Raw genomic sequence first — 25,675 nt, 5'->3', positions numbered from 1 at the left:
CCCACATTTTTCATTTTCACAAGGGTAACATGAGAGAACGGACCTTACAATGTGTTGTGCAATTTCTCCTGAGTACATCTATACCAAATATGTGGCAGAAAATAACTCTTTAATTGCACAGCATGGTTCAGAAGGGAAGCCCTTTTGATTTTTGGAGCTCAAAAATTGATGGGATAGCTATCAGACACAATGTCACATTTGAAGAGTCCCTGATGTGCCTAAACAGTGGAAACTCCAAAAAGTGACCCCATTTTGGAAACCACACCCCTCACAGGACTTATTTAGAGGTGTGGGAGCACCTTGAACCCACAGGTGCTTCACAAAATGTTATAACTTTGAGTCATGAAAATGAAGAAAAATAAATTTTTCCCTCAAAAATGTTGCTTTAACCCCAATTTTTTTTATTTTCACAAAGGTAACATGAGAAAATTGACAGTACAATTTGTTGTGCAAATTCTCCTGAGTACACCGATACTCTATGTGTGGTGAAAAATTATTGTTTGGGCACATGGCAAGGCTTGAAAGGGAAGGCGCGCCAATTGAATTAAGGAGGTCAATTTTGGCTGGAATAGATTGCAAACTCCATGTTATGTTTGAAGGGCCACTGACATACCAAAACAGCAGAAACCCTCACAAGTTACCCCATTTTGCAAACTACACCTCTTGATTAATTCTACTAGGGGTGCTGTGAGTAATTTTAACCCTCAGACGATTCACAGAATTGTATAACATTGGGCTGAGTCAATGGAAAATTAACATTTTTTTAATCTATTAACCTCTTCACCCCAGAGCTTACAATTCTGACCAGTGTCACTTTATGTGGTAATAACCCTGGAACGCTTCAATGGATTCCACTGATTTTGAGAATGATTTTCATGATGCATTGTACTTCATGATAGTGATAAACGTTCTTTGATATGACTAGGTTTATTTGTGAAAAAAATCAGAAATTTGGCAAAAATGTTGAAAATTTAGCAATTTTCACATTTTAATTTGTATGCCTTTAAATCAGAGAGTTAGGTTATACGAATTAGTTAATAATTAACATTTCCGACATGTATACTTTATATCAGCACAATTTTTGAAACATATTTTTTTTCTAAGGAAGTTAGAAGGGTTAAATTTGACCAGCATTTTCTCATTTTTACGACAAAATTTACAAAACCATTTTTTTAGAGATCATATCACATTTGAAGTGACTTTGAGAGGTCAGTATGACAGAAAATACCCAAAAGTGACACCATTCTGTACACTGCAGCCTCCAAGGTGCCCAAAACCAGATTCTAAAAGTTTACTAACCATTCAGGTGCTTCACAGGCATTTATGGAATGTGAAAGGAAAAAAAATTAACATTTCACTTTTTTACAGAATTTTTTTTACTTTAGAACAATTTTTTTATTTTCACAAGTGTAACAGGAGAAAATGGACCTCAATATTTGTTGTGCAATTTCTCGTGAGCAAGTTGATACTCCATATGTGGGGGGAAACTACTGTTTGAGTGCATGGCAGGGCTTGAAAGGGGGAGCACCATTTGACTTTTTGAATGTAAAATTTTCTGAAATAATTAGAGGACACAATGTTGCGATTGGAGAGCCCCTGATTTGCTTAAACAGTGTAAACTCCCCAAAATGCAATGATATAATGCATTGAAATGCAGCAACATTGCAATGCATTATACCTGTCAGTGCTGCACTGACAGTAGCCTCTTAAACTATGCTGCTGGCATGGTCTAAAAAGACCAGCTGACAGATCCAGAGGTCACCATTTGACCTTGGGTTACTATGACAATGATTGGTAGCCTGCAGTAACATCACAAGCAGCCCCCTCTCTTTCCCTGCCTCCTAAATGCAGCGATCGCTATTGATCGCAGAATGTAGAGGGTTAAACATCCGGAGCAGTGTGGGCAATGCATCTGGCTCTGACAGCCGGGGCTTGGCTATCACCTAAGCCAAGCTCCTGGTGTTGATCGTGTGGGCACAGGTCCTGTGCTCGCAAGATCGGAAGGACATACTGGTACGTCCATTTGTGGGAATGTACTGGACTGCATAGGACATACCGGTACATCCATTTGTGGGACTGCACTGCACTGCATAGGACATACCGGTACATCCATTTGTGGGAATGTACTGCACTGCATAGGACATACCTCTACATCTAATGCCGGGAAGGGGATAACGCCAGGTACACACCGTGCCTGTGCACTTACCCTACAGTGCACATTGGGAGCATTTCCCGACATACTTTATACTGTAATTTTGCCATAGGATCCCATTTACCACACGGATGCTAAAAGTGTGCTCTTCACCTTCCAACTGGCTAGTGCATGAAGACAACTGAGCGTTCCTATGCAGAGGGCCACTTTAAAGAAACGTATGTGTTTCTTTGCAATGGGTCCCTATGGTGGACGGATGTGTTGACGTCCATTCTGACTGTGCCCCCAGTCAGCACATACCATAGTGTGGACCTAGCCTAAGATTTGTGTCCCAATACTTTTATCCATATGGTATATACTGTAGTAGCATTACCATGACGTTAGCACAGTCCTGTACATTTCATAAGGTACCAACAAGGGATAATATAGCAACGTTCTGTGATACTTCTAAGAGGGTAGCAGACCCATTTTACAGGGTTAAGTGTGGACATATCTTCCTGATGTATGGCTATATTGACAGGGGGGCCAATGATATTTCGCTAGTGAAGGAAAGCTCTTAGCATATGGCTGTGAATTCATTTTTTTCTAGTTACTAGAACATAAAGTCATTCACCTTCTTTTTGAAAAACCATTGTACTTAGTCCTTCCTTACATAAACGGATTATAGAATTATCTACAAATGTAGAAACTGTGGTGAGTGAAGACATCATAAAACAAAGCTGGAATTTTCACAATATCAATACAAACCAGACACCTTTTTATTTGTATGTGTTTCATTTGTGTGTGTGCCCATTTTTTTCATTTACATACTGTACTATATACTGCATACCTGACATGTGTGTACTTCATTTTTCATCTCAGGAGTGCATACGGTCGCTTAGTGACCGGTATGCATCTGTGCGCCGCCAGACGCGCATGCGCCGTGGTGTCCTGGGCGCGCCGGCATCTCCGAAGTCGTCCTCAAGGCTTCGGTGTGGGCCAGTGACGTCACAGGAAGTTCTTCCATTGACCCGCACCGGAAGTCGGACGTACAGACGTGATGCGCGGCGGCCCCGGTCCCACTCCACATGCGCTCACAGGTGTAGCGCTTAGTAAGTTCTATAAATAACTGCAACATGTCTGGTAGACCCACATTGCCCCCCAAAGAAGCCCGCAACGCGAAAACGCGCGTCGGGGCATGTTGTATGCACAGTGACTGCGCTATCACCTTCTGATATGGGTAAGATTTCTCTCTAACCGCTGCTGTCCTGCACAATTGCACTTTAGGATGAGCACTTTTTTTGGGATGGTATGAGTATTACTCTATCTACTTGTGACTGGCCAGATGTTTATATACATCCACGTTTTTGCACCGGATCTGCAATACACATTTTTCATTGTTAATTTCTGGTCTTGCGGTTTATTGTTATGGGTGCAGGGCCAATATTATGGTGTCATAGTCTTTTCCTGACCCATCTTTCAGTGGTGACTCTCTGCAGCCATTGTGCATACTGTTTTTTGCTCTTATACCCCTTTCCAGACACTCGTCCATAGAATTCATGTGTATATACATTGGGCCTTTGTGTCTCTTTTTTGCATTTGGTGTATTGGTATCTATGTTGGATCAATAAAATTTATATTTAATCAGATCTGTGGTTGGCCCTGTGTAGTTATGAGTCTTGAGCTCCTCTCTTCTATATAGGTACTATGTTTCCATTGGGAGTGACTCTTATTGCGTAATTGCAATTTCAGATGTTATAAGGATATCCGCTATGTCAGTCCTTGTTAATCACCTTATGTCACACAAATCTGTGGAAGAGTCAAAGGGCGCCACAGTGTAGGCTCTAATGAGCGTGGTGCTCCATTTCATGTCCCTTATGCTTTAGGAGATCATTTTTTCATTGTTTGCTGCTTAGATGTGTTCTGCGGAATGTGCTGGTGCTATAAAAAGAAATGAAAAATATTATTTTTCATGAAACACTTAAGTAACATTAAAGTAACACTTAAAAGAAGTTTCCCAAAAGAACTCCCTTGTATTTATGCCATTTTTCTGGATTTGAACCCCTTGATTTGGTGGTTGGCATCTCTTTCCGCTGAGCCACAACTTATACACCTTTACTATGGGTGTCTTCGTTCTGTTATTTGGTGTTTTTCATTTACTCTGTTTGTCTGTCTTGTCACCTTTCAGGTGCAGCTCTAAATATCTTCTCTACTGGTGTTTCCTGCTGGTGATCGGCTTTGTTGGATTAATTCACTTTGCTATAGTCTGTGTTGGTTGCAGTCATTTTATGTGTGATTCCTTTTCTCCTTAGGGAACTGCTACTCGGGCAATCCTAGGAGCTACCAAGGACATTCAGGGCAAGCTGCCATTGAATGGGGCTGCCATTGTGTTTCGATAGGGTGCACCTCCGTGGTCAGGCAGGGACAGACCAAGGTCAGAGAATGGCTTTTCCTAGTGTGAACAAGGACCTGTCAGGTTCAGGTATTTGTTTTCCTGGTGTGTACGTTACCCGTGTGAATGCGCTTCAGTCAGACAGCCCTAAAAGTCAGTAAGGTGGTGGTCTATGGTCTGAAATCCAACCTGATGGGGCTCCAAATCCACATTTTTGGCCAAAAAAAGGATAAGCTATCAGTTATATTCTAGGGAGGTAACACAGTAAGTCTCTGCCCAGTATATGGGAAGTATGGAAACCGCCAAGTGAAAATGTTAGTCAAATTACAGAAATATATAGCACATTCACAGAATTTGTCAAACCCTTAAAATTGGTCAGAGACTACACATTTCATATAGTCAGCAGGGCATGATGATGATAACGTTTGCAAACTGTAAAGTGCTGCGGCACTGTTAGCACTATATAAAATTAAGATTAGTATTATTATATAGTCAATCGTACTCTGCATTTTTCTGTGACTTGAAATGACCTAGGCCAGGCCCATTTTGATAAACTAGTATTTGGCACAAAGAGGCCATCCGTGTTTTGCCAACAACGACTAAAAATGTCGAAAACAGCAGATAAAGGTTGACACAGTTATCTGCCTTTGGTTGGTGTCTCTTTCACTTATTTTTATCCCAAAATATTGTCAATAATTTCAGCCATCCTAAAATTTCAAGACTATAGTCAATTTAAGCACACTCCAATTTTTAGATCTTTCCCTTCATCTCTGCTGTCTTGCTTAGAACAATTGTACAAACTTCCTCATTTTCGACATCAGTGAAGAAGTTATACAGTGCAGATTAGATACTGCAAAAGAGGGAGGGGAAAGCATCCAAGTCTTTAGGGAGGGCAGATCAAACAATCTGTGCTGTATCAGAGTATAGATAAGCAGGAAAGCATACATTGCAGAGGGAGGTGGAAATCCTACATTTCAGAAGGAAGCTGCCATAGACTTTAAAATAGAGAGCTCTTCAGGACTAAAGTCATGTTGATACATGAGAGTTTGTGAAGGCCGAGGAATCGTAGAGTCTCAAAACTCACAAGCAGTGAAAGAAAAATGTTAAACTAGAAGCAGATTAAGAACCACTTATCAGGAGGTCTGAAAATAAACAAATAAACAAAGACCATAGCCTTAAAGGCGGTGTATCATGTTAATATGTTATCCTCTTTTACTGGGACCCCAACTTATCTTCAGAACGGGGCTCTGAATATATTCTCTATGCAAGTACCAGAGCTAGCTGAATAAAGTGCATGAAGCAGCGGGGTGCATGCTTGATCTTCGCTATATCCAGACAATGCTGTCCAGAATCCCAGTTTTGGGATCAGTGGGGTCCAAAGGGATTGGATAACCAACGATCAGTATATTATTCCTTAACCCACTGACAATGACCTGCAAAGTCATCCATAATATGTCCCCTGCATATATCTCTGAAATAATCTCCCGATATCTTCTCACACATAACCTCCGGTCCTCCCAAGACCTCCTTCTTTTCTTCACACTCGTAAGCTCCTCACTCAATCGCCTCCAAGACTTCTCCTGAGTATTCCCAATCCTCGGGAATTTCTGTGCCCCAACACATCTGATTATCCACCACACTCAGAACTTTCAGACAGAACTTGAAACCCACCTCTTCAAAAAAAGCTTAAAGGGTGCAATGACCTTACCGCCACCTACACCACCACCGAACCTGCCGCAACCCTCCAACCTACTTTCTCCTTACCCATTACCCTATAGACTGTAAGCCAGCGACTGCAGGGCCCTCTCCACTCTGAACCAGTCTGCCATTGTTAGTTTGTTCATTGTAATCTCTATTCGTATTTTGTCTGTAACCCCTTCTCATGTACAGCACCGTGGAGTCAATGGGGCTTTAAAAATAAATAATAATAATTATAATATTAACCTATCAATATGAGATATCTTACAAACTTGGTACAAACCCTTGAAACATATTGCAACTTTTCTTTAACTCATGGTAACCATTAACATATATTCAAATATTTTTGTCCATGGCATTGATGTCCATGTTGAAAAAGCTGACAACTTCTTTTATCGACTACTAGATGAGAAAATACACATTATATAACTTTTGCTCCATATACAGTGCTTTGCTTCAGATTTGCACTTATAGCGAACTCATGAATCCATGTCTTTTCTCATCAAAGGTGGCATCCCTTTCGTTCTGGTAGCAGAGGTTTTTCAGCAGTCTCAGCGTCCTGCGGCTTTTATGATAGCTGGGTCCGTCAACTGGATCTGCAACTTCGCTGTTGGACTTCTCTTCCCTTTAATCCAGGTAAATATAATTTAGCCAGTTTATGCATGAGATACTGTAGACTCGAAATCAGCACAATTTGTTCGACCTAGAAATAAAGTTAAAATAAAGTTTTTCTCAAGATATAATCCATACTCCCAGCAGAAAGAACTGATAAGGGCAGAAGAACAGATTGCCTGTAGCACTGGGACAAAAATCCTATTCAGATCAACAAGAATGATGATTGTGAGCTTAGATATTTGGCATGAGGCTACACATGGTCATCAGTAAGGGTCACTGGATCATCAGGTCAATGTCAGTGGTCAGCTGGTAAAGCCATCAAATGGAAAGAATCTGGAGGAACAGAGCAAAGGAGCAGAGGTCTAGTTATAAAATCATCATATTGAATGGTCTATTATATTCTAGTAACTCATAAATCATTAGTGAATGTTGCTGAGTCAAGGAGGTCGCACTAAAGGTACAAAAATGGTTTGGTGGTTCCTTGTATTATACACTAGCCGGAGGCAACTCATTTCCTTAACATGATCTCTTCTAGATGACAGATGTGCCCTCTGCAGACACTGTACTTAGCACCGACATTACTCAGACCAATATCCATTATGTGATAAAATCCTCTAACACTCATTTTGTAGGAACCAAAGGCCTCTCTTCACATTTATAACATTTACCGGTGAGCAGCAATTCAGACAAAATGGGTAAAGTACTTGCAAAAGGTGAAACGTGTCCTTCTCGTCTATCCTGCGCAGTTTTGAAATGTGCAAAAAATATATATTAGATAAAATTACTACCGTTAAATATAAAAAATAAAATATACGTATAAAGAATAATTTACTAATTATAATGTTAGGAATTGAAAGAGATTTTCCGGGACTTTAATATAAGCTATCCTAAGTCGTGATGGGTGAACCCGAACAGTAAAGTTTGGCATCTGTACAGAGCACATCCTGTTCAGGCACAAACACTGAACACTGACTTCACCAGGATGTCCGTGTTACTGGACGGATTCAGCCCCCGAACACTGGGTGTTTGTCGTGCTGTCATAAGCATGACAACATGGCAAACACCGCTTCTAATCAGCGGTAAAATTATCCCGGCCGGTCAAACAATTGTGATTCCGATGCTATCAGATGACCGCATGAACTCGCAGCTGTGATCGGAGGTGTAAAGTCTACCTCCAGTCACTGGCATCGGCTGATGGCACAACTACTCCAACCCTCAGCTGTCAGAATTAACAAGGTTGGTTATCAAGAACAGTGGGGTCCCCACACTGTTTTTTTAATAAGTTAAATAAACAATTTAAAAAAACGGTGTGGCTCCCCCATTTTTGACCTGCTCTTCCTACTTGCCCTGTAGCCATGGCAAGTGGGTTTCATATTTGTGGGGTTGATGTCACCTTTGTTTTGTCTGGTGACATCAAGTCCACGGGTTAGTAATGGAGAGGCGTCTATAAGACACCTAACCATTACTAATCCTATAGTTGTATTTTAAATAAACACACAGCCAGAAAAAAGTCCTTAAATTGAAAGAATGGCACAGACTCCTTTAACCCCTTTCTGCCAGCTGACGGAATAGTACGTCAGCTGGCAGTATCCCCAGCTTTGAGGTGGGCTCCGGCAATATTTCGAAGGTGTTGATTCATGCAAGAAAATAAAAGTATTTAAAAAAGTAATGGCTTTTAGATGAGGAAAAGGAAATAACAAACTTGTAAAAATGGAAAAATCGCACAGTCATGATGAAGATAAAAGGATACTGTCACTAGATGGTAGTGGGTGCATCTTTATACACACCATGGCCTGTCTGATTCTTACTCGAACAGGATGGAAGCTCTCATTTACACTATTTTAATGAAGCCTGAGACCTTTTTGTGAATATTTAAAGATTAATTTGAGCAGCAATCAGTGGGTGCTAGATTTAAGCTTTAGCACAAATCATTCTTTATACACAAAGGACAATAACATAAAATCAGTTTGATGCAACAGGCCCACAAAAGAAAACCGATAAGAAAGACTTATCTGTGGACACTCTGCTTATGACAATACAGAGACTGGGATAATTTAGTCATATTCTTGCTGTTATAGGTCTTTCGTTTCCAGCGGGTTGTCCAAAAATGATAACGATGTTGTGATGCAAGTCACAACTCTTGAGCAGGTCGTGAGTCAACGAAGTCAGATGTCCCAGGGTCAATACCAAAAGAGCACATAGTAAACCAAGGGAAAATACGAAGTCATAAGTCAAGTCACATGCCAGGGTCAGAATACCAGAGAAATAGCAGATAAACAAAGGGGTCTAAAACAAACGGGTAGTCAGAACACGGTCCATAGGTCAGCAGCAGAAGGTCAGAACTTACAGCACAGGGATCAGGCGAACACATGCCAAAGAGCACAAGCTTTTGACAGGCAGTGATCTGGGCCAGACAGCTCACCTAAATAGCAGGGCAATTACCAAGAACAGGGAGCACCTGGAGAAATCTCTGCACCTCCCAGTCTCAGGTTAACCGAGACCAAGAACAGGGAGCACCTGAAGAAATCTCTGCACCTCCCAGTCTCAGATAGGTTAACTGAGCTGTCAATCAAAGCACTGATAGCTTAGCACGCCCCAGTACAGGATAGGATGACAGAGCTGTTCATCACTGAGTCCCAGACACTCTGAGCAGAGGAATTGTGACAGATTTGCATGGTTTTTTTTGGTACTGAATTGGTGTGGGCCTGGTGAATCCGCTGTGGATTCACTCCTCATAGGCTAATGATAGCTTCTTGGCATTTGCTTTGGTTGGCCACCCCAAAGCAAATGCCAAGAATTTGTTAAAAGTTTCTGAATAAACCGTATGTTTTCTCGTACATTTCCTAATAATATCAGCCATCTCTTTGACTTTCTAACCTGCCCGTTCTTGCTACAACAATCCTACATTAGAGGATGAGTGGCAGGTTTTGCCTTCGGGGAAGACTTTCAAGCAGCAGCCCCAATGTCACTACATTTCCATTTTACATTGCAGATACAGCGCTCTCTTTATGGTACCTATTGGCAATGCTGCTTTACCTTTTGACCTCTCGCTATAATATCTATACAACAAGCATTAATCCTTTCAAGATTTAGCTTATTCGGGCCCGGAGGACACCACTATTTATTTTTATTCTTTCTTCTTTTTTTATTACTGCTATCAGAGGACAATACTTTTACATTTTTCCATTAAGGTAGAAGTATGAAGTTTTGTTTTTTTGTAAAGAAAAGTTGAAATTTTTTATTGCTCCAATTTTGGGGTACATTGAAAAGATTGTAGTACATTTTGGGGAAGATGGTATTCACTGTGTGGTAATAATGGTACGTTATTTTTTTATTATGGTTGTTATAATAAAGCCTATACTTTTTAAAGTAGCATAATTTTATGTTTTTACCTTCAGTGTAAAGATGTGCAACTCATTTCATAGGACCCTGGTCAAGTAGCCATATTAGTAGTCTGTGGCCAATGGACAGGAGCCCCCTCATAATTTCTCCTATTTGCCAGAATCCCCGACACCTCTTCTGATTTATAGGCATGTCAAGAAATTATTGTTGCAGCATGATATACACGTAATACAAAATGCCAAAAAAGAGGTATATCTACCTATGTCGGTAGATCACCAATAAAAGTAAATTGTCAATTTTATTAGGAAAATGCAAAGACACAAAATATAAAAACATTAAAAAAGCCCATAAGCTAAACAAAAGGATTCCGGATGGGCCAAAAATATAGCAAAAGCCAGTCAGCAATCAGATGTCATCGATGTGCAGTCCAACTATCGTGGACACAGACAATAGAAAAGATGGAGAAATTAAGTTTTCCATCTTCTCCGCACCTGTGATACGATTCTCTCATGCGAGGGAATCGGATCACAGTAAACTGACACTCGGATCAGAGTTTGAGCCGAGTGTCTTAGAATAATTGATCCAATTTTGTAGCATGGGATAATCATTGCTCCTGTGACCTCGGCCTAATAATACAAGTAGATAAACTCCAATCCTGGCTATCTCAAAATATAAAAGTGATACTATTTGCCAAGGGAAAATAGTTACCTCAAGGACAAGTGCAGACGAATGTATTTTGGTCTGAGTGCAATCCGGTGTTTTGTCGAAACCAAGGTTAGTCTATACAGCTGTGCACATGTCCAATGTTTTCCTCGGACAGGATATTTAGATCATACTTGCATGCATCTCAATGAGTCTGACATATTGGGGATGATGGAGACATTTTTTTCTCTACCTTCGCCTCATCCAAGAGAATCAGAGCACACTATACTCACACTCTGATCAAACTCTGAGTCTGATCAGAATCGACCCGATTCTCTCTGTTGAGAAAATAGCTGTTCGACTGCACCTGCCCCAAGCATGAAACAGTAACCAGAGACAATGGATAAAGGAATATGTAAGTAAGAAGGTACTGAAGTGTGAACTCAATATGAAAATGAGGTGGACAGCAAAAATAGTTCCAAGGTAAGAAGAATAGAAACAGAGGAGCAATTTATTAAATAGACCTTTTAAATCAGAGTAGATGAACTTCTAAAACACAAAGCGAAGAAAGCCGGGAGAGAGAGACAGGATCTGATTATCGTGAAGCAGGGCAGTGACAGCACCCACGCGTATCGCCTCCTGAATGATGCCTTCCTCAGGGGTGAAGTTTCTTATCTAGTGTGGTAGATCGTCTCACTCGGCTGCACATAAAGATAGACACTGGAATACTGTGTCTCTAAATCTTCCACTGGTTTATTAAAGATACAGCATAAACCAGTGCAGCATTAGCAAAATAAACATGGCCTTTCTGGCCTAACGGGAAAACAAAAACGTTACGTATGGCACAGTCCGTGTTGCTGCAGGAATCCGCCCACTCAGGAATAAACAACAAAAAAGTTCAGCTTTCCTTATCATGAAAACACAGCTCTGGAGCTTGCACCTCCACACACCCAACACTAAATGAGCCACAATGCTGTGTATTTACACTCTGAACTCCCCTCATTCAACCTAGCCCTAAACATTGCCAGTTAACCCTTCTCAGCACTTACTGTGCTGAAATCTTTTCCTAGGTTCATATCACTGAAGCTCACAACCACAGTGATACTTATCTCCCCTCCAGTACTTTACCAGTGACTTTGTAACACTAGGTATTCCTTTTGCTGTTAACCTCATCTACTATATAATTGTCTAAGGGGTACTTCCATCTTTCTGACTGTCCTTCAGTCTGTCTGTCTGCAACTTCTGTCACGGAAATCCCACGTCGCTGATTGTCTCCCCAGCTGCCTGTCCTGGCTGCCGCGACCAATCAGCGACGGGCACAGCCCGGCCGAGAATTAGTCCCTCCCTACTCCCGTCCAGTCAGTGTCCGGCGCCTTCTCCATACTCCCCTCCAGTCAGCGCTCACATAGGGTTAATGACAGCGTTAATGGACCGTGTTATGCCGCGGGTAACGCACTCCGTTAATGCTGCTATTAACCTTGTGTGACCAACTTTTTACTATTGATGCTGCCTATGCAGCATCAATAGTAAAAAGATCTAATGTTAAAAATAATAAAAAAACAAAACTGCTATTCTCACCTTCCATCGTCCGCCGAGGTGCGCTCGGCTGCCGCCAGCTTCCGTTCCCAGAGATGCATTGCGAAATTACCCAGAAGAGTTAGCGGTCTCGCGAGACCTCTACGTCATCTCGGTAATTTCACAATGCATCCTGGGAATGGAAGCTGGCGGCAGCCGCGCGCGCATCGACAGAGCCTCGCTGGACACCGGCGGGTGAGAATATAACTATTTTTATTTTAATTATATTTTTAACAGGGATATGGTGCCCAAACTGCTAAATACTACATGGGCTGTGTTATATACTGCATGGGCTGCATTATATACTACATGGCTGCTATATACTACGTGGGCAGTGTTATATACTACATGGCTGCTATATACTACGTGGGCTGTGTTATATACTATGTGGCTGTGCTATATACTACATGGCTGCTATATACTACGTGGACTGTGTTATATACTACGTGGGCTGCGTTATATACTACGTGGGCTGCGTTATATACTACATGGCTGCTATACACTACGTGGGCAGTGTTATATACTACATGGCTGCTATATACTACGTGGGCTGTGTTATATACTATGTGGCTGTGCTATATACTACATGGCTGCTATATACTACGTGGACTGTGTTATATACTATGTGGGCTGCGTTATATACTACGTGGGCTGCGTTATATACTACATGGCTGCTATACACTACGTGGGCAGTGTTATATCCTACATTACTGCTATAAACTACATGGGCAGTGTTATATACTATGTGGGCTGCGTTATATACTACATGGCTGCTATATACTACGTGGGCAGTGTTATATACTATGTGGGCAATGTTTATATACTGCGTGGGCTGTGTTATATACTGTTTGGGCTGTGTTATATACTACGTGGGCTGTGTTATATACTGTGTGGCTGCTATATACTACGTGGGCAATGTTATATACTGTTTGGGCTGTGTTATATACTGCGTGGCCACTGTTATATACTGCGTGGCCTGTAATAATGCATCGGGTATTTTAGAATATGTCGTGGCCTGTGCTATATCCTATGTGGCTGCTATATACATACATACATATTCTAGAATACCTGATGCGTTAGAATCGGGCCACCATCTAGTTTTTCATATTGAGCTTACTCAATTGCATTTCAGTATCTTGTTCCTTACGTATTACTTTATTCATTGTCATTGGTTGTTATTTCACTGTTATGGTAACCATTTTTTCTTGGCAAATATTATCACTTTGCCCTTTAGATAGATAAGATTAGAGTTAATCTATTTTTCTCTATTTGTATTATGGGTTTGTTGTTATTATATATAGCATGAATTTATTATCTCTGAAGGGGTATTCTCAAGTTATTAAATTGTCTTAACCCCTTCGCGACATGCGCCGTACTAGTACTGCGCTGCCGGCACTGCATTAGTGCCAGCAGCAGTACTAGTACGGCGCATCGATCACCGCGGTCTCACGCTGAGCGCCGCGGTGATCGGCTGCGGTTGTCAGCTGTATATGACAGCTGACACCCCGCAGCAATGCCCACGATCGGCGCTATCGCCGATCGCGGGCATTTAACCCTTCTGATGCCGCTGTCAATAGTGACAGCGGCATAGAGGGGGATCGCGCAGGGACGGGGGCTCCCTGCGCTCTCTCACCGGAGCAGCGCAATCTCATCGCGCTGCTCCGGTGACCTGGAAGGAGTCCCCGGATCCAAGATGGCCGCGGGACTCCTTCCGGGTCATGAGATGACCCTGCTTGCCGGCGCCTGCTGAGAGCTGCTGAGTGCAGGCGCCGGCAAGCCTTTGCAAAGTGCCTGTCAGATCGGTGATCTGACAGAGTGCTGTGCACACTCTCAGATCACCGATCTGTGATGTCCCCCCCTGGGACAAAGTAAAAAAGTAAAAAAAAAAAATTTCCACATGTGTAAAAAAAAAGAAAAAAAAATTCCTAAATAAAGAAAAAAAATATATATATTCCCATAAATACATTTCTTTATCTAAATAAAAAAAAATCACACAATAAAAGTACACATGTTTAGTATCGCTGCGTCCGTAACGACCCCACCTATAAAACTGTATCACTAGTTAACCACTTCAGTGAACACCGTAAAAAAAAAAAAAAAAAAAAACCCGAGGCAAAAAACAACGCTTTATTCTCATACCGCCAAACAAAAAGTGGAATAACACGCGATCAAAAAGACGGATATAAATAACCATGGTTCCGCTGAAAACGTCATCTTGTCCCGCAAAAAAAAAGCCACCATACGGCATCATCAGCAGAAAAATAAAAAAGTTATAGCTCTCAGAATGAAGCGATGCAAAAACAATTATTTTTTATATAAAATAGTTTTTATTGTGTAAAAGCGCCAAAACATAAAAAAATTACATAAATGAGGTATCGCTGTAATCGTACTGACCCGAAAAATAAAACTGCTTTATCCTTTTTACCAAACGCGGAACGGTATAAACGCCCCCCCTAAAAGAATTTCAGGAATTGCTGGTTTTTGTTCATTCCGCCTCCCAAAAATCGGAATAAAAAGCGATCAAAAAATGTCATGTGCCCGAAAATGGTACCAATAAAAATGTCAACTCGTCCCGCAAAAAACAAGATCTCACATGACTCTGTGGACCAAAATATGGAAAAATTATAGCTCTCAAAATGTGGTGATGCAATAAAAAGCGTCTTTTAGTGTGTGATGGCTGCCAATCATAAAAATCCGCCCAAAAAACGCTATAAAAGTAAATCAAACCCCCCTTCATCACCCGCTTAGTTAGGAAAAAATAATAAAATTTTAAAAAATATATTTCCATTTTCCCGTTAGGCTACTTTCACACTAGCGTCGGTACGGGGCCGTCGCGCTACATTGGCCCGACATACCGACGCATACTGTGCAAGCGCCGCACAACGGGGGCAGTGGATGCTGTTTTTCCACGCATCCGCTGCCCCATTGTGAGGTGCGGGGAGGTAGGGGCGGAGTTCCAGCCGCGAATGCGCGGTCGGAAATGGTGGACCGTCGGCACAAAAAAAGTTACATGTAACGTTTTTTGCTGCCGGCGGTCCGCCACAACACGACGCAACTGTCGCACGAGGGTTGCGACGTGTGTCAATACGTCGCAATGCGTCGCTAATGTTAGTCTATGGGGAAAAACGCATCCTGCAGATGACTTTGCAGGATGCGTTTTTTTCGCCAAAACGACGCATTGCGACGTATGCAAAAAAACACTAGTGTGAAAGTAGCGCTAGGGTAAGGACTAGGGTTAGGGCTAGGGTTGGGGTTAGGGCTAGGGTTAGGGCTGGGGTTAGGCTTGGGGTTAGGGTTTCAGTTAGAATTGGGGAGTTTCCACTGTTTAGGCACATCAGGGGCTCTCCAAACGCGACATGGCGTCCGATCTCAATTCCAGCCAATTCTGCTTTGAAAAACTAAAACAGTGCTCCTTCCCTTCCGAGTTCTCCTGTGCGCCCAAACAGTGGTTCCCCCCAATGGGGTATCAGCGTTCTCAGGACAAGTTGGACAACAACTTTTGGGGTCCAATTTGTCCTTTTACCCTTGGGAAAATAAAAACGTGGGGGCTAAAATATAATTTTCGTGGAAAAAAATATATTTTTTATTTTCGCGGCTCTGCGTTATAACCTGTAGTGAAACACTTGGGGGTTAAAAGTTCTCACAACACATCTAGATAAGTTCCCTGGGGGGTCTAGTTTCCAATATGGGGTAACTTGTGGGGGGTTTCTACTGTTTAGGTACATCAGGGGTTCTGCAAATGCAACATGACACCTGCAGACCAATCCATCTAAGTCTGCATTTCAAACGTCGCTACTTCCCTTCCGAGCTCTGCCGTGCGCCCAAATAGTGGTTCCCCCCAATGTATGGGGTATTAGCGTACTCAGGACAAATTGGACAATAACTTTTGTGGTCCAATTTCTCCTGTTACCCTTGGGAAAAAAAAAATTGTGGGCTAAAACATCATTTTGTGGAAAGAAAAAAAAATGATTTTTGAATTTTCACAGTGCTACATTCTAAACTTTAGTGAAACAATTGGGGGTTAAAAGTGCTCACCACACATCTAGATAAGTTCATTAGGGGGTCTTCTTTCCAAAATGGTGTCACTTGTGGGGGGTTCCACTGTTTAGGCACGTCAGGGGCTCTCCAAACACGACATGGGTTCCGATCTCAATTCAGCCAATTTTGCATTGAAAAGTCAAATGGCGCTCCTTCCCTTCCGAGCTCTGCCATGTGCCCAAACAGTAGTTTATCCCCATATATGAAGTATCAGCGTACTCAGGACAAATTGCACAATAACTTTTGGGGTCCAATTTATCCTGTTACCCTTGGGAAAATAAAAAATTTGGTGCAAAAAGAAAATTTTTTGTGAAAATTAATATGAATTTTTTTACGGCTCTACATTATAAACTTCTGTGAAGCACTTGGAGGTTCAAAGTGCTCACCACACATCTAGATTAGTTCCTTAGAGGATCTACTTTCCAAAATGGTGTCACTTGTGGGGGTTTCCACTGTTTTAGGCACATCAGGGGCTCTCCAATCGCGACATGGGTTCCGATCTCAATTCCAGCAAATCTTGCATTGAAAAGTCAAATGGCGCTCCTTCCCTTCTGAGCTCTGCCATGTGCCCAATCAATGGTTTACCCCAACATGTGGGGTTTCGGCGTACTCAGGACAAATTGTACAACGACTTTTTTGGTCCACTTTCTCCTGTTACCCTTGGTAAAATAAAACAAATTGGATCTGAAGTAAAAATTTTGTGGAAAAAAAGTTAAATGTTCAATTTTTTTTAAACATTCCAAAAATTCCTGTGAAGCACCTGAGGGGTTAATAAACTTTTTGAATGTGGTTTTGAGTACCTTGAGGGGTGCGGTTTTTAGAATGGTGTCACTTTTGGGCATTTTCTGTCATATAGACCCCTCAAAGTCACTTCAAGTGTGAGGTGGTCCGTAAAAAAAATGGTTTTGCAAATTTTGTTGCAAAAATGAGAAATCGCTGGTCAACTTTTAACCCTTATAACTCTCTAACAAAAAAAAATTATGTTTCCAAAATTGTGCTGATGTAAAGCAGACATGTGGGAAATGTTGTTTATAAACTATATTATGAGATATAACTCTCTAATTTAAGGGCATAAAAACTAAAAGTTTGAAAATTGCTAAATTTTCATAATTTTCGACAAATTTTTGTTTTTTTCACAAATAAATGCAAATCATATCGAAGAAGTTTTACCACTATCATGAAGTACAATATGTCACGAGAAAACAATGTCAGAATCAGCAGGATCCGTTGAAGCGTTTCAGAGTGATGACCTCATAAAGTGACAGTGGTCAGAATTGTAAAAATTGGCCGTGTCACTTAGGTGAAAACAGGCTTCGGGGTGAAGGGGTTAATTAGCTAGAAAGCATGAAAATAAGCAAATTTGCAATTGCCTTGCTTTTCTTATCTGCTGTCATTCTCCTGCAATTACATCTTTTATCTTTCATAGTGTACAGCTGGTTTCAATGAAGCTCCATTACTAGTGCCTACCCAGACACTGGCCGAAAGTGCCAGTAGCTACATTCCAACAGAGAGGTTAGCTCCTTATATCCCAGCCACCTCTCTCCAAATCATTGATTTATATAAATCAGTTAGCTGCCCCCTTCCTTCCCATTCCCTCTCTGCTCATGACAAGCTGCTTTTATAAATCTTGCAAAAACCTTACTGTAATGGACACATAATGTTGCGCCAGACCTACTAGTCAGGAAGAAGAGGTGTTGGGATGTGGTTGGGTAGAAGGAGTTTTGCAGGGGTCCTGTGAGTCAATTCACTCAATTCACAGTTTTTTGCACTTTTTTCACAACGTCTAAAAAACGGTTACAGCTGGGTTTCAGGTATATTATATTGCCAGTCCCAGCTTTGTATGCAGTGGGCTTAGCCGGAGCCTGATATTTGCTGTACATCAACACAAGAGATGATGGCAGCCATGAGGGACCTTGTTAGATCTAAGTCAACCAATGCAACCTCTCGGCACTTGTAATCGCATCATCGGGAAAGAAAATATATGGCTGGCCCTTTCTAACCATCAAGATGCTACAGTCACTACTGATGGCCACCTCCATCCAATGGATGTAACCTGGACTTCTATTCGCAGCAATCCATTTCTATTTTGGGCAAGGGATTAGACTTTCTTTCATAGTCTTTCTTTCTTGAAAACTGCATATTTAACCAATATTTTTCCAATATTTTTGCTAGTCTTTTTTTTTGGTGGCCGGATGTTGGATTAACTGAAAAATATATTTTGTTTACTACGGAGCTCACAACATTTTTTTTTTCTTTTGTTCTTGTAGATACATTTTCCCCCAAGTCCAAAAGACATAATAGCAAACATTTAGTCAATATAACAAAATCGACAATAACCTAAGGCAAACCATTAAAGCATAAGTGTCAGTGTATCTGCACTTGAACAAATGGGATCAAGTTCATGTTACGTTTTTCCCGTTCACAGCTCATCATGAGCAATCACACCGGGATTTTTCTTCATCTGCACTGAAATAATTATCCGGTAGATAAGTATGTAATAAATCAGGACAAATAATGAGGACTCCAGCACATGTGGTCATTATTTACCAGGTGTAGGAGACGTGACCTGTGTGTCCTACACAGCTATTTATTGGATGCGCTTTTATCTATTTTGTTATTTTTATACACATTCAAGATCATTTTTTAGAAGAAAACAGTACAGTTAATTAGGCATCTTCTCCATAAGTGTCCTCCATCATCCTTGTCCATGTGGCTGCTTCGAGTAAAAGGCTTAACATCTCCTCTATACATCATTTACTTGAATTTAAAACAGAGCTTAGATTTTAAGGTATTTCTGTGAAAGTGTGTAGGAGATGCTATAATGTATGTAAAGGGAATTGACCGCAATGGTGAAAGGTGAAAAAGGGAAAAGAAATGAGGTTGAGCTTTTACACATTGACTTATTCTGATTCTGTTTGGTTATGTTCTCACGGAAATTGGATACTGCATTGGATTTGCATATGGATAGGTATATTTTTTAGTAAAATGTAAATTGTTCTTTTATTCTATAAACTTCTGACATTTGTCATTTTCAGAAAATAAATACAAAATTTATTGCTTGGAAATTCGGAGACATGTTGTCTCCGAATTTCCAAGCAATACATTTTGTATTTATTTTCTGAAAATGACAAATGGTCAAAATAACAAAAAAATGCATTGCTTGCAGACCTCAAATAATGCAAAAAAAAACAAGTTCATAATCATTTAGAAACAACAATACTAATGTTTTAACTCAGGAAGAGTTCAGAAATCAATATTTTGTGGAATAACCATGATTTTTAATCACAGCTTTCATGCATCTTGGCATGCTTTCCACCAGTCTATCACACTGCTTTTGGGTGACCTTATGCCACTCCTGATACAAAAATTTAAGCAGTTCTTCTTTGTATGATGGCTTGTGACTATCAATCTTCCTCTTGATTACATTTCAGAGGTTTTAAATGAGGTTCAGGTCTGGAGATTGGGCTGGCCATGACAGGGATTTGATGTGGTGGTCCTTCATCCACATCTTGATTGACCTAGCTGTGTGGCATGGCACATTCTCCTGCTGGAAAAACCAGTCCTCAGAGTCGAAGAACATTGCCTGAGCAGAAGGAATAAACTGTTTTTCCAGGATATCCTTGTATGCAGCTTGATTCATACGTCCTTCGCAAAGACTAACCTACCCAATTCCAGCCTTGCTGAAGCATCCCCAGATCATCACCGAGCCTCCACCAAATTTCACAGTGGGTGCAAGACACTGTGGCTTGTACGCCTCTCCAGGTTCCCATTTAACCATTAGACGACCAGGTGTTGGGCAAAGCTGAAAACTAGACTCATCAGAGAAGATTACCTTACTCGAGTCCTCTATGGCCCAATCCTTATGGTCTTTGGCAAATGTCAGCCTGTCTCTCCTTTGCTTCTCATTGATGAAAGGCTTTTTTCTAGCTTTACATGACTTGAGTCCTGCCTCAAGGAGCCTGTTGCGAACTATTCTTGCCATGCACTTCACCCCAGCTGCCATTTGCCATTCCTTTTGTAGGTCACTTGATGTCATCCTGTGATTGCTGAGTGACATTCGAATAAGATGACGGTCATCCCGGTCAGGGGAGAGTAGTTTTCGCCCTCTGTCGGTCTGTAGCTTTGTTTTCTCCAATGTCTACTGCTTGACCTTGTTGTAATAGACTGCCGTCTTAGAAATTTTAAGGATGGAGGTAACATGACGCTCACTGTGTCCCTCTGCTAGTAAAGCCAGAATTGAGCCCTTCTTTTCCTCACTCAAGACTTTTCTTTTCAACGCCTTTGGCATGGTTAAAAGTTATTTTTTCATTCCTATTACTTTTGGGATATTACTAGAACTTGTTTTGCTATCCAGCTTGCCCTATTGCAAGAGAATTGTGAACACCACAGCAGTGTTTTTTATACTTTCCTTCGTTAAATAAGATTTGGTTCAGGTGATCACCTACTTAGAAGCACATTAAGTAGAATGAGGTGTCCTCTGGTTGGAATTCATCTGACACCGGAATGGAGTGACTGTCAGACATGTAGAGAAGCTGATTTTTATAAAACTCTGCAGTAGTCTCTTATTTCTTGCCAGAGCTGTATATATACGTCATAGGTCGTATACCTGCATTGCTGTAGCCTGTATGTTTTCCAGCTCATCACAGCTGATTTCATCAGCTGACATGTGCCCCTAACAGCCACAGGTGAAATCGCGATCCAGCTGTAGCTATTAACATATTAAATGCCGATGTCAATCTCCAACAGCGGCATTTAATATTGCCACACCGGAAGCGCATCACTAATCCCGATGTGTTAGCATGACAACTTGGGGACTGCAGGAGACCCTAACTTCAGGCCCAGTCCTGAATCAATAAAGTTAGCAACAGATCCACAGTGTTTCTAAACAAACTTTATTGATTCAGGACTGGTTCTGAAGTTAGGGTCTAGGAATGTGAATGCTGATGCATTATCTCGTAGTCTAGATTCCATTTCTCGTCCAGAACCTCCATACTCTATTATTCCTAGAGGTGGTCAATACTGTGGCATTTAGATTAAAGCTTCCTCCATCCCTTCACATCCTTAAGGTATTCCATATGTCCCTTCTGCATTGTCTCCCCCATCCCCGCCTCCTATGCTTTCAGTAGACGGTGGCCTGGAGTATGAAGATCAGAGGGTTGTGGATTCTCAAAGGGTCCGTAATTACCTCCAGTCCCTCATCCACTGGAGGGGATATGGACAAGAGGAGAGATCCTGGGTACTTGCTCGAGATGTGAAGGCCGATCTGTTAGTCAGGGCCTTCCATCTAAAATTTTCTGGGAAGGCTGGGGGTCCCCAGTGGCCCCCTAGAAGAGAGGGTACTGTCATGGTTTCACCCCTCAGTGTGTCTGGGATGCAGTTACTGACAGCTCGGCTGTCCAATCCGGTCGTCAGGGGGAGGAGTTACAGCTGGTGGGAATAATCATGTACCTACTGCAAGGGTGTCTTCAGACCTTGGCATTTTCTATAATAGTTGGCGAATCCCAGAAAACGCTGCAAAGCTTAAGATCATGAGGTTGAATCCAATCAATTATGGCATGCACCTTCCCAGTGTCCGTTTTAAACCTAGCGCCAAATTGCCAAAAGCTCGCCTTTACAATTTGTCTCTAAGGTTTGGAGAGTGAAATCCATCGTTGCTCTCCCACCAAAATGGGGATGAAAATCATAATTACAGAAGAACGGTGAGGATAAAGGATCTTAGCAGAAGGGGTTAAACAGTCGGATGGTCAGAACGAAGTCCACGTTCAGACAGCAAATGATCAAGCATACAGAACTCAAGGTAAAGGGAGAACAAACCTCACTTGTTGAATGTATGTCTCTCACCGATTCTGCTGTCCATTTCTATGGCCGGAGTCATGACCTCCATCAGAGAACAAGGGGTGTCATGGAGGACCAGAGCATCCTTGAGGATTTCAGAAAGGCCTTTTTGGAACTGGCACCTGAGAGCAGCATCGTTCCTTGAAACTTCAGTTGACCACTGCCGGAACGTAGTACAGTAGTCCTCCGCTGTGTGACCCCCTTGTGCTAAGTTCATGATCTTAGCTTTAGCGACCTGGATTCTGTCGGGTTTGTCATATATCACACCTAAACTGTCAAAAAAGGAGTCAACAAAAAACCGTTCTGGGGCTTGTGGGGACAAAGAAAATGCCTAGATCTGAGGACCCCCTCGCAGTAGAGACATGATTATTCCCACTCGCTGGAACTCCTCCCCTCACGAACAGCTTGGACAGCCAAGCTGTCAGTTACTGCATCCCAGACACACTGAGTGATGGAACCGTGGCACCTTGGCTATGGTGATGGTGCAGGTGTTACGCTGACTGGATGAGGATGCATTGGAGGAAGTGGAGTAGGAAGAGGAAGCAACATGGACAGAGAAACATCCAGCAATTCTCTGTGGCGGTATGACATGCACCAAAATGCTAGTATCCAACAAAAATAAATCAGACCGCACCCAATACTGACATAGTCTCTATGGACATCGGGGCGCATGTCCACACCAGGGGGTCCATCCCAGTAAAAGAATCCACGATAGAAATTGAAGAGAAAGACAGCGCCACACCAGGAAGTGACAAGCAGCAACACACTTTATTCTGCCTCCTGCAGCAACGTTTCGGTCCGAGGACCTTTATCAAGCACAGTGCTTGATAAAGGTCCTCGGACCGAAACGTTGCTGCAGGAGGCAGAATAAAGTGTGTTGCTGCTTGTCACTTCCTGGTGTGGCGCTGTCCTTCTCTTCAATTTTTGTCATGCACCAAAATGCTTTCTGCCTCAGGCCAAGCTGTCACAACATTTACCCAGTGGGTAGTTAGAGAGATATAATGTACCTGCCCGTGCTTACTGGTCCATGTATCTGTGGTTATGTGGACCTTTACACTTATGGCATTGTGCAGTGCACACCTGACTTTGTCCACATGATCGTGCAGGGCAGAGATAGCCCATCTGGAAAAGTAGTGGCAGATGGGAACCACTTATTGTGGGTCCCATGATCCCAACATATTGTTAGCACTTTAGAAATCACCTGTGAGGCCATAAGTAGAATATGGGATCCAACGTTTGGGGGATGTACAGCTGAACGCTTCAATGGGATGGTGTGGAGATGCTTGGGTACACTGCTTGTGGTGGTACTGTCACATCCTCTCTTTGCGGGGAACCAGGTGACCCTGTTGCTTTGGAGGAGGATGAAGAGGCCAAGACTGCAGCAGAAAAGAGCGCAGGAGGAGGCCCAGATCTTTCCTGTTTTTCAGGTGTGTACTCCACTGCAGCTTGTGTTTTGCATTCAGATACCTCATCATGCAACTGGTCCTCAGGTTAAAAACATTCATGTCTCTATTCAGCCTCTGGCAGTACAGTGTGCAAACCACCCATGATTTGTCAGGGAGCTCCTTTGAGTTGGCTTTTGTGTATTCAGTTTGTCGCCTCAGGGGCCAGTAGAAGCCGATACTCTGGCTATGCTAGAGGGCTGCCTGCGGTGTTTTTGCACCCTGCTCCCTCTTTTGCACTCTGCTCCCTCTTTTGCTGTGCAGCTAGGACAGAGTAACCACCACCTCTTTCTCCGAACTACCCACGCCACTCAGATGGCCTTGACTCTATGTGGGGTCGAGGACCTCATCATTCCCCATCACATCATCTCACCTCTCCAGTCTGTCCTTAACTGTGCTGTCCTACTAATGCACTTCTGTCCTCACTACTCATCCACTTCTACACTCTACAAACCCTTTCATTGTCTCCCAATTCCACAACATATCCACTTCAAGCTACTAACACTAACCTACAAAGCCAACCATAGTCTGTATCCCACATATATCTCTGAACTAATCTCCAGATATCTTGTACGTTTCTCATCCAATCACCTGCAAGACTTCTCCTGAGTATCCCCCATCCTGTAGAATTCTGGGGCCCAACACATCCTATTACCCTCTACATTTTGCCCTTTAAAGCGGAACTTGAAAACCCATGTCCTCAGAACAACTTACAGCCTGCAGTTACCCCGCTGCCGCCTCACCAGCACCAGTGCTGCTGCAACTCCCTAATCTACTGCCTCTTTACCCATTATCCTGTAGAATGTAAGGCCGCAAGGATAAGGTCCTCTCCCCCTCTGTACATGTCTGTCACTATAAGTTTGTTCGTTGTAATTTATATTTGTCTTTTGTATGTATCCCCCCAAATATGCAGCAATGGTGCTCTAAAGATAAATAACTATAATCTTCCATGTGATGTTCAACCCAGTCCTCACTCCTGCCCTCGTTACCAGACTACACACAGAAAAAACTGCAGCTTGTGCTGTGGTGATCTGCTGGCCATTTGCCTTACTCTTCCCATATTCTCATCCTCAAACAGAACAAGTGATTGGGTAATTGGGCATGAGTGCACTCAATCACTTCCAATTGTGGGGCAGGAACCACAGCCAGCAGAGTGAAGAAAATGCAGAAGTGACTGCTGCATGGCTGCTTGCCTTATATGCAAGGGGGTGATGTGCCGCAGGTGTAAAATCTGTGCTTTCAGCAGGGGACCTGGTGGAAGACAAAGCAAAGGAACTGAATACACTCTCAGCCAGCCAATCTAAAACCACCTCCACTTGTTTTTGCATCACCATTCATCCAGTGGTACTCCGGCCTATGGAATTACACAGAACATCCTTTCGCCTGCGTACACCAGAGGTGTATGTGTCAATTTCAACCATGGCCTCTCTCTCTCTTTGTAGCAGCTACACCATCACCACCACCAATATGGCCAAATTCCCTATTTGATGCTCTCCTCGTTGTTTTCAACCAAAAGAAAATTGCAAAGTATTACACGGCCTGTATACAGAGAGAGAGAGTGGCAAGCAGATAAATACACTGCCTGTTTTCAGAGCCCCCTCCCCCCCAAAAAAAACACAAAAACAAAGTTAACTATCTCCTCCTCCTATGCCCATCGACCGACACCACTACCTCCACCTCCTCAACCTCCTCCTCCACTTGGACCTCCACCTCCTGGTTCAAGATTATAATTTTTTCTTCTTTTATTCTATGGTATTTAAAGTTATTTACCTATCCAAATTTGTTTGCAGTGCAATTGTCCTTCTCTTACCTCCATTTAGCTTCCTTTCACATGCCCCTAGCCCTTACTATGACAATTTTACAGACATTTTAAAGCACCAAATTTTGGGTCTCCATTATCTTCTATTGGGTTTGGGTTCGGGGGGAAAAGAATATAGAAAATGATGAGATTAATTTTAGGAGAAA

The 25,675-nt window shown here is 42.2% G+C and overlaps 1 protein-coding gene across 3 annotated transcripts in view; it reads left to right on the top strand.

Moving 5' to 3' along the window:
* The window catches only part of SLC2A9 (solute carrier family 2 member 9), a 466,623-nt gene that overhangs the window by 415,535 nt on the left and 25,413 nt on the right, over positions 1–25,675 (top strand). For all 3 annotated transcript variants that reach the window (XM_077280149.1, XM_077280147.1, XM_077280148.1), the window contains exon 12: positions 6,730–6,857. In XM_077280149.1, the coding sequence (XP_077136264.1) occupies positions 6,730–6,857 (128 nt within the window). The remainder of the gene's footprint in view (positions 1–6,729; positions 6,858–25,675) is intronic.

The sequence above is a fragment of the Ranitomeya variabilis genome, chromosome 1, assembly GCF_051348905.1.
Source record: "Ranitomeya variabilis isolate aRanVar5 chromosome 1, aRanVar5.hap1, whole genome shotgun sequence".
Lineage (NCBI taxonomy): Eukaryota > Metazoa > Chordata > Amphibia > Anura > Dendrobatidae > Ranitomeya > Ranitomeya variabilis.
This window is presented reverse-complemented; position numbering and strand designations above follow the sequence as displayed.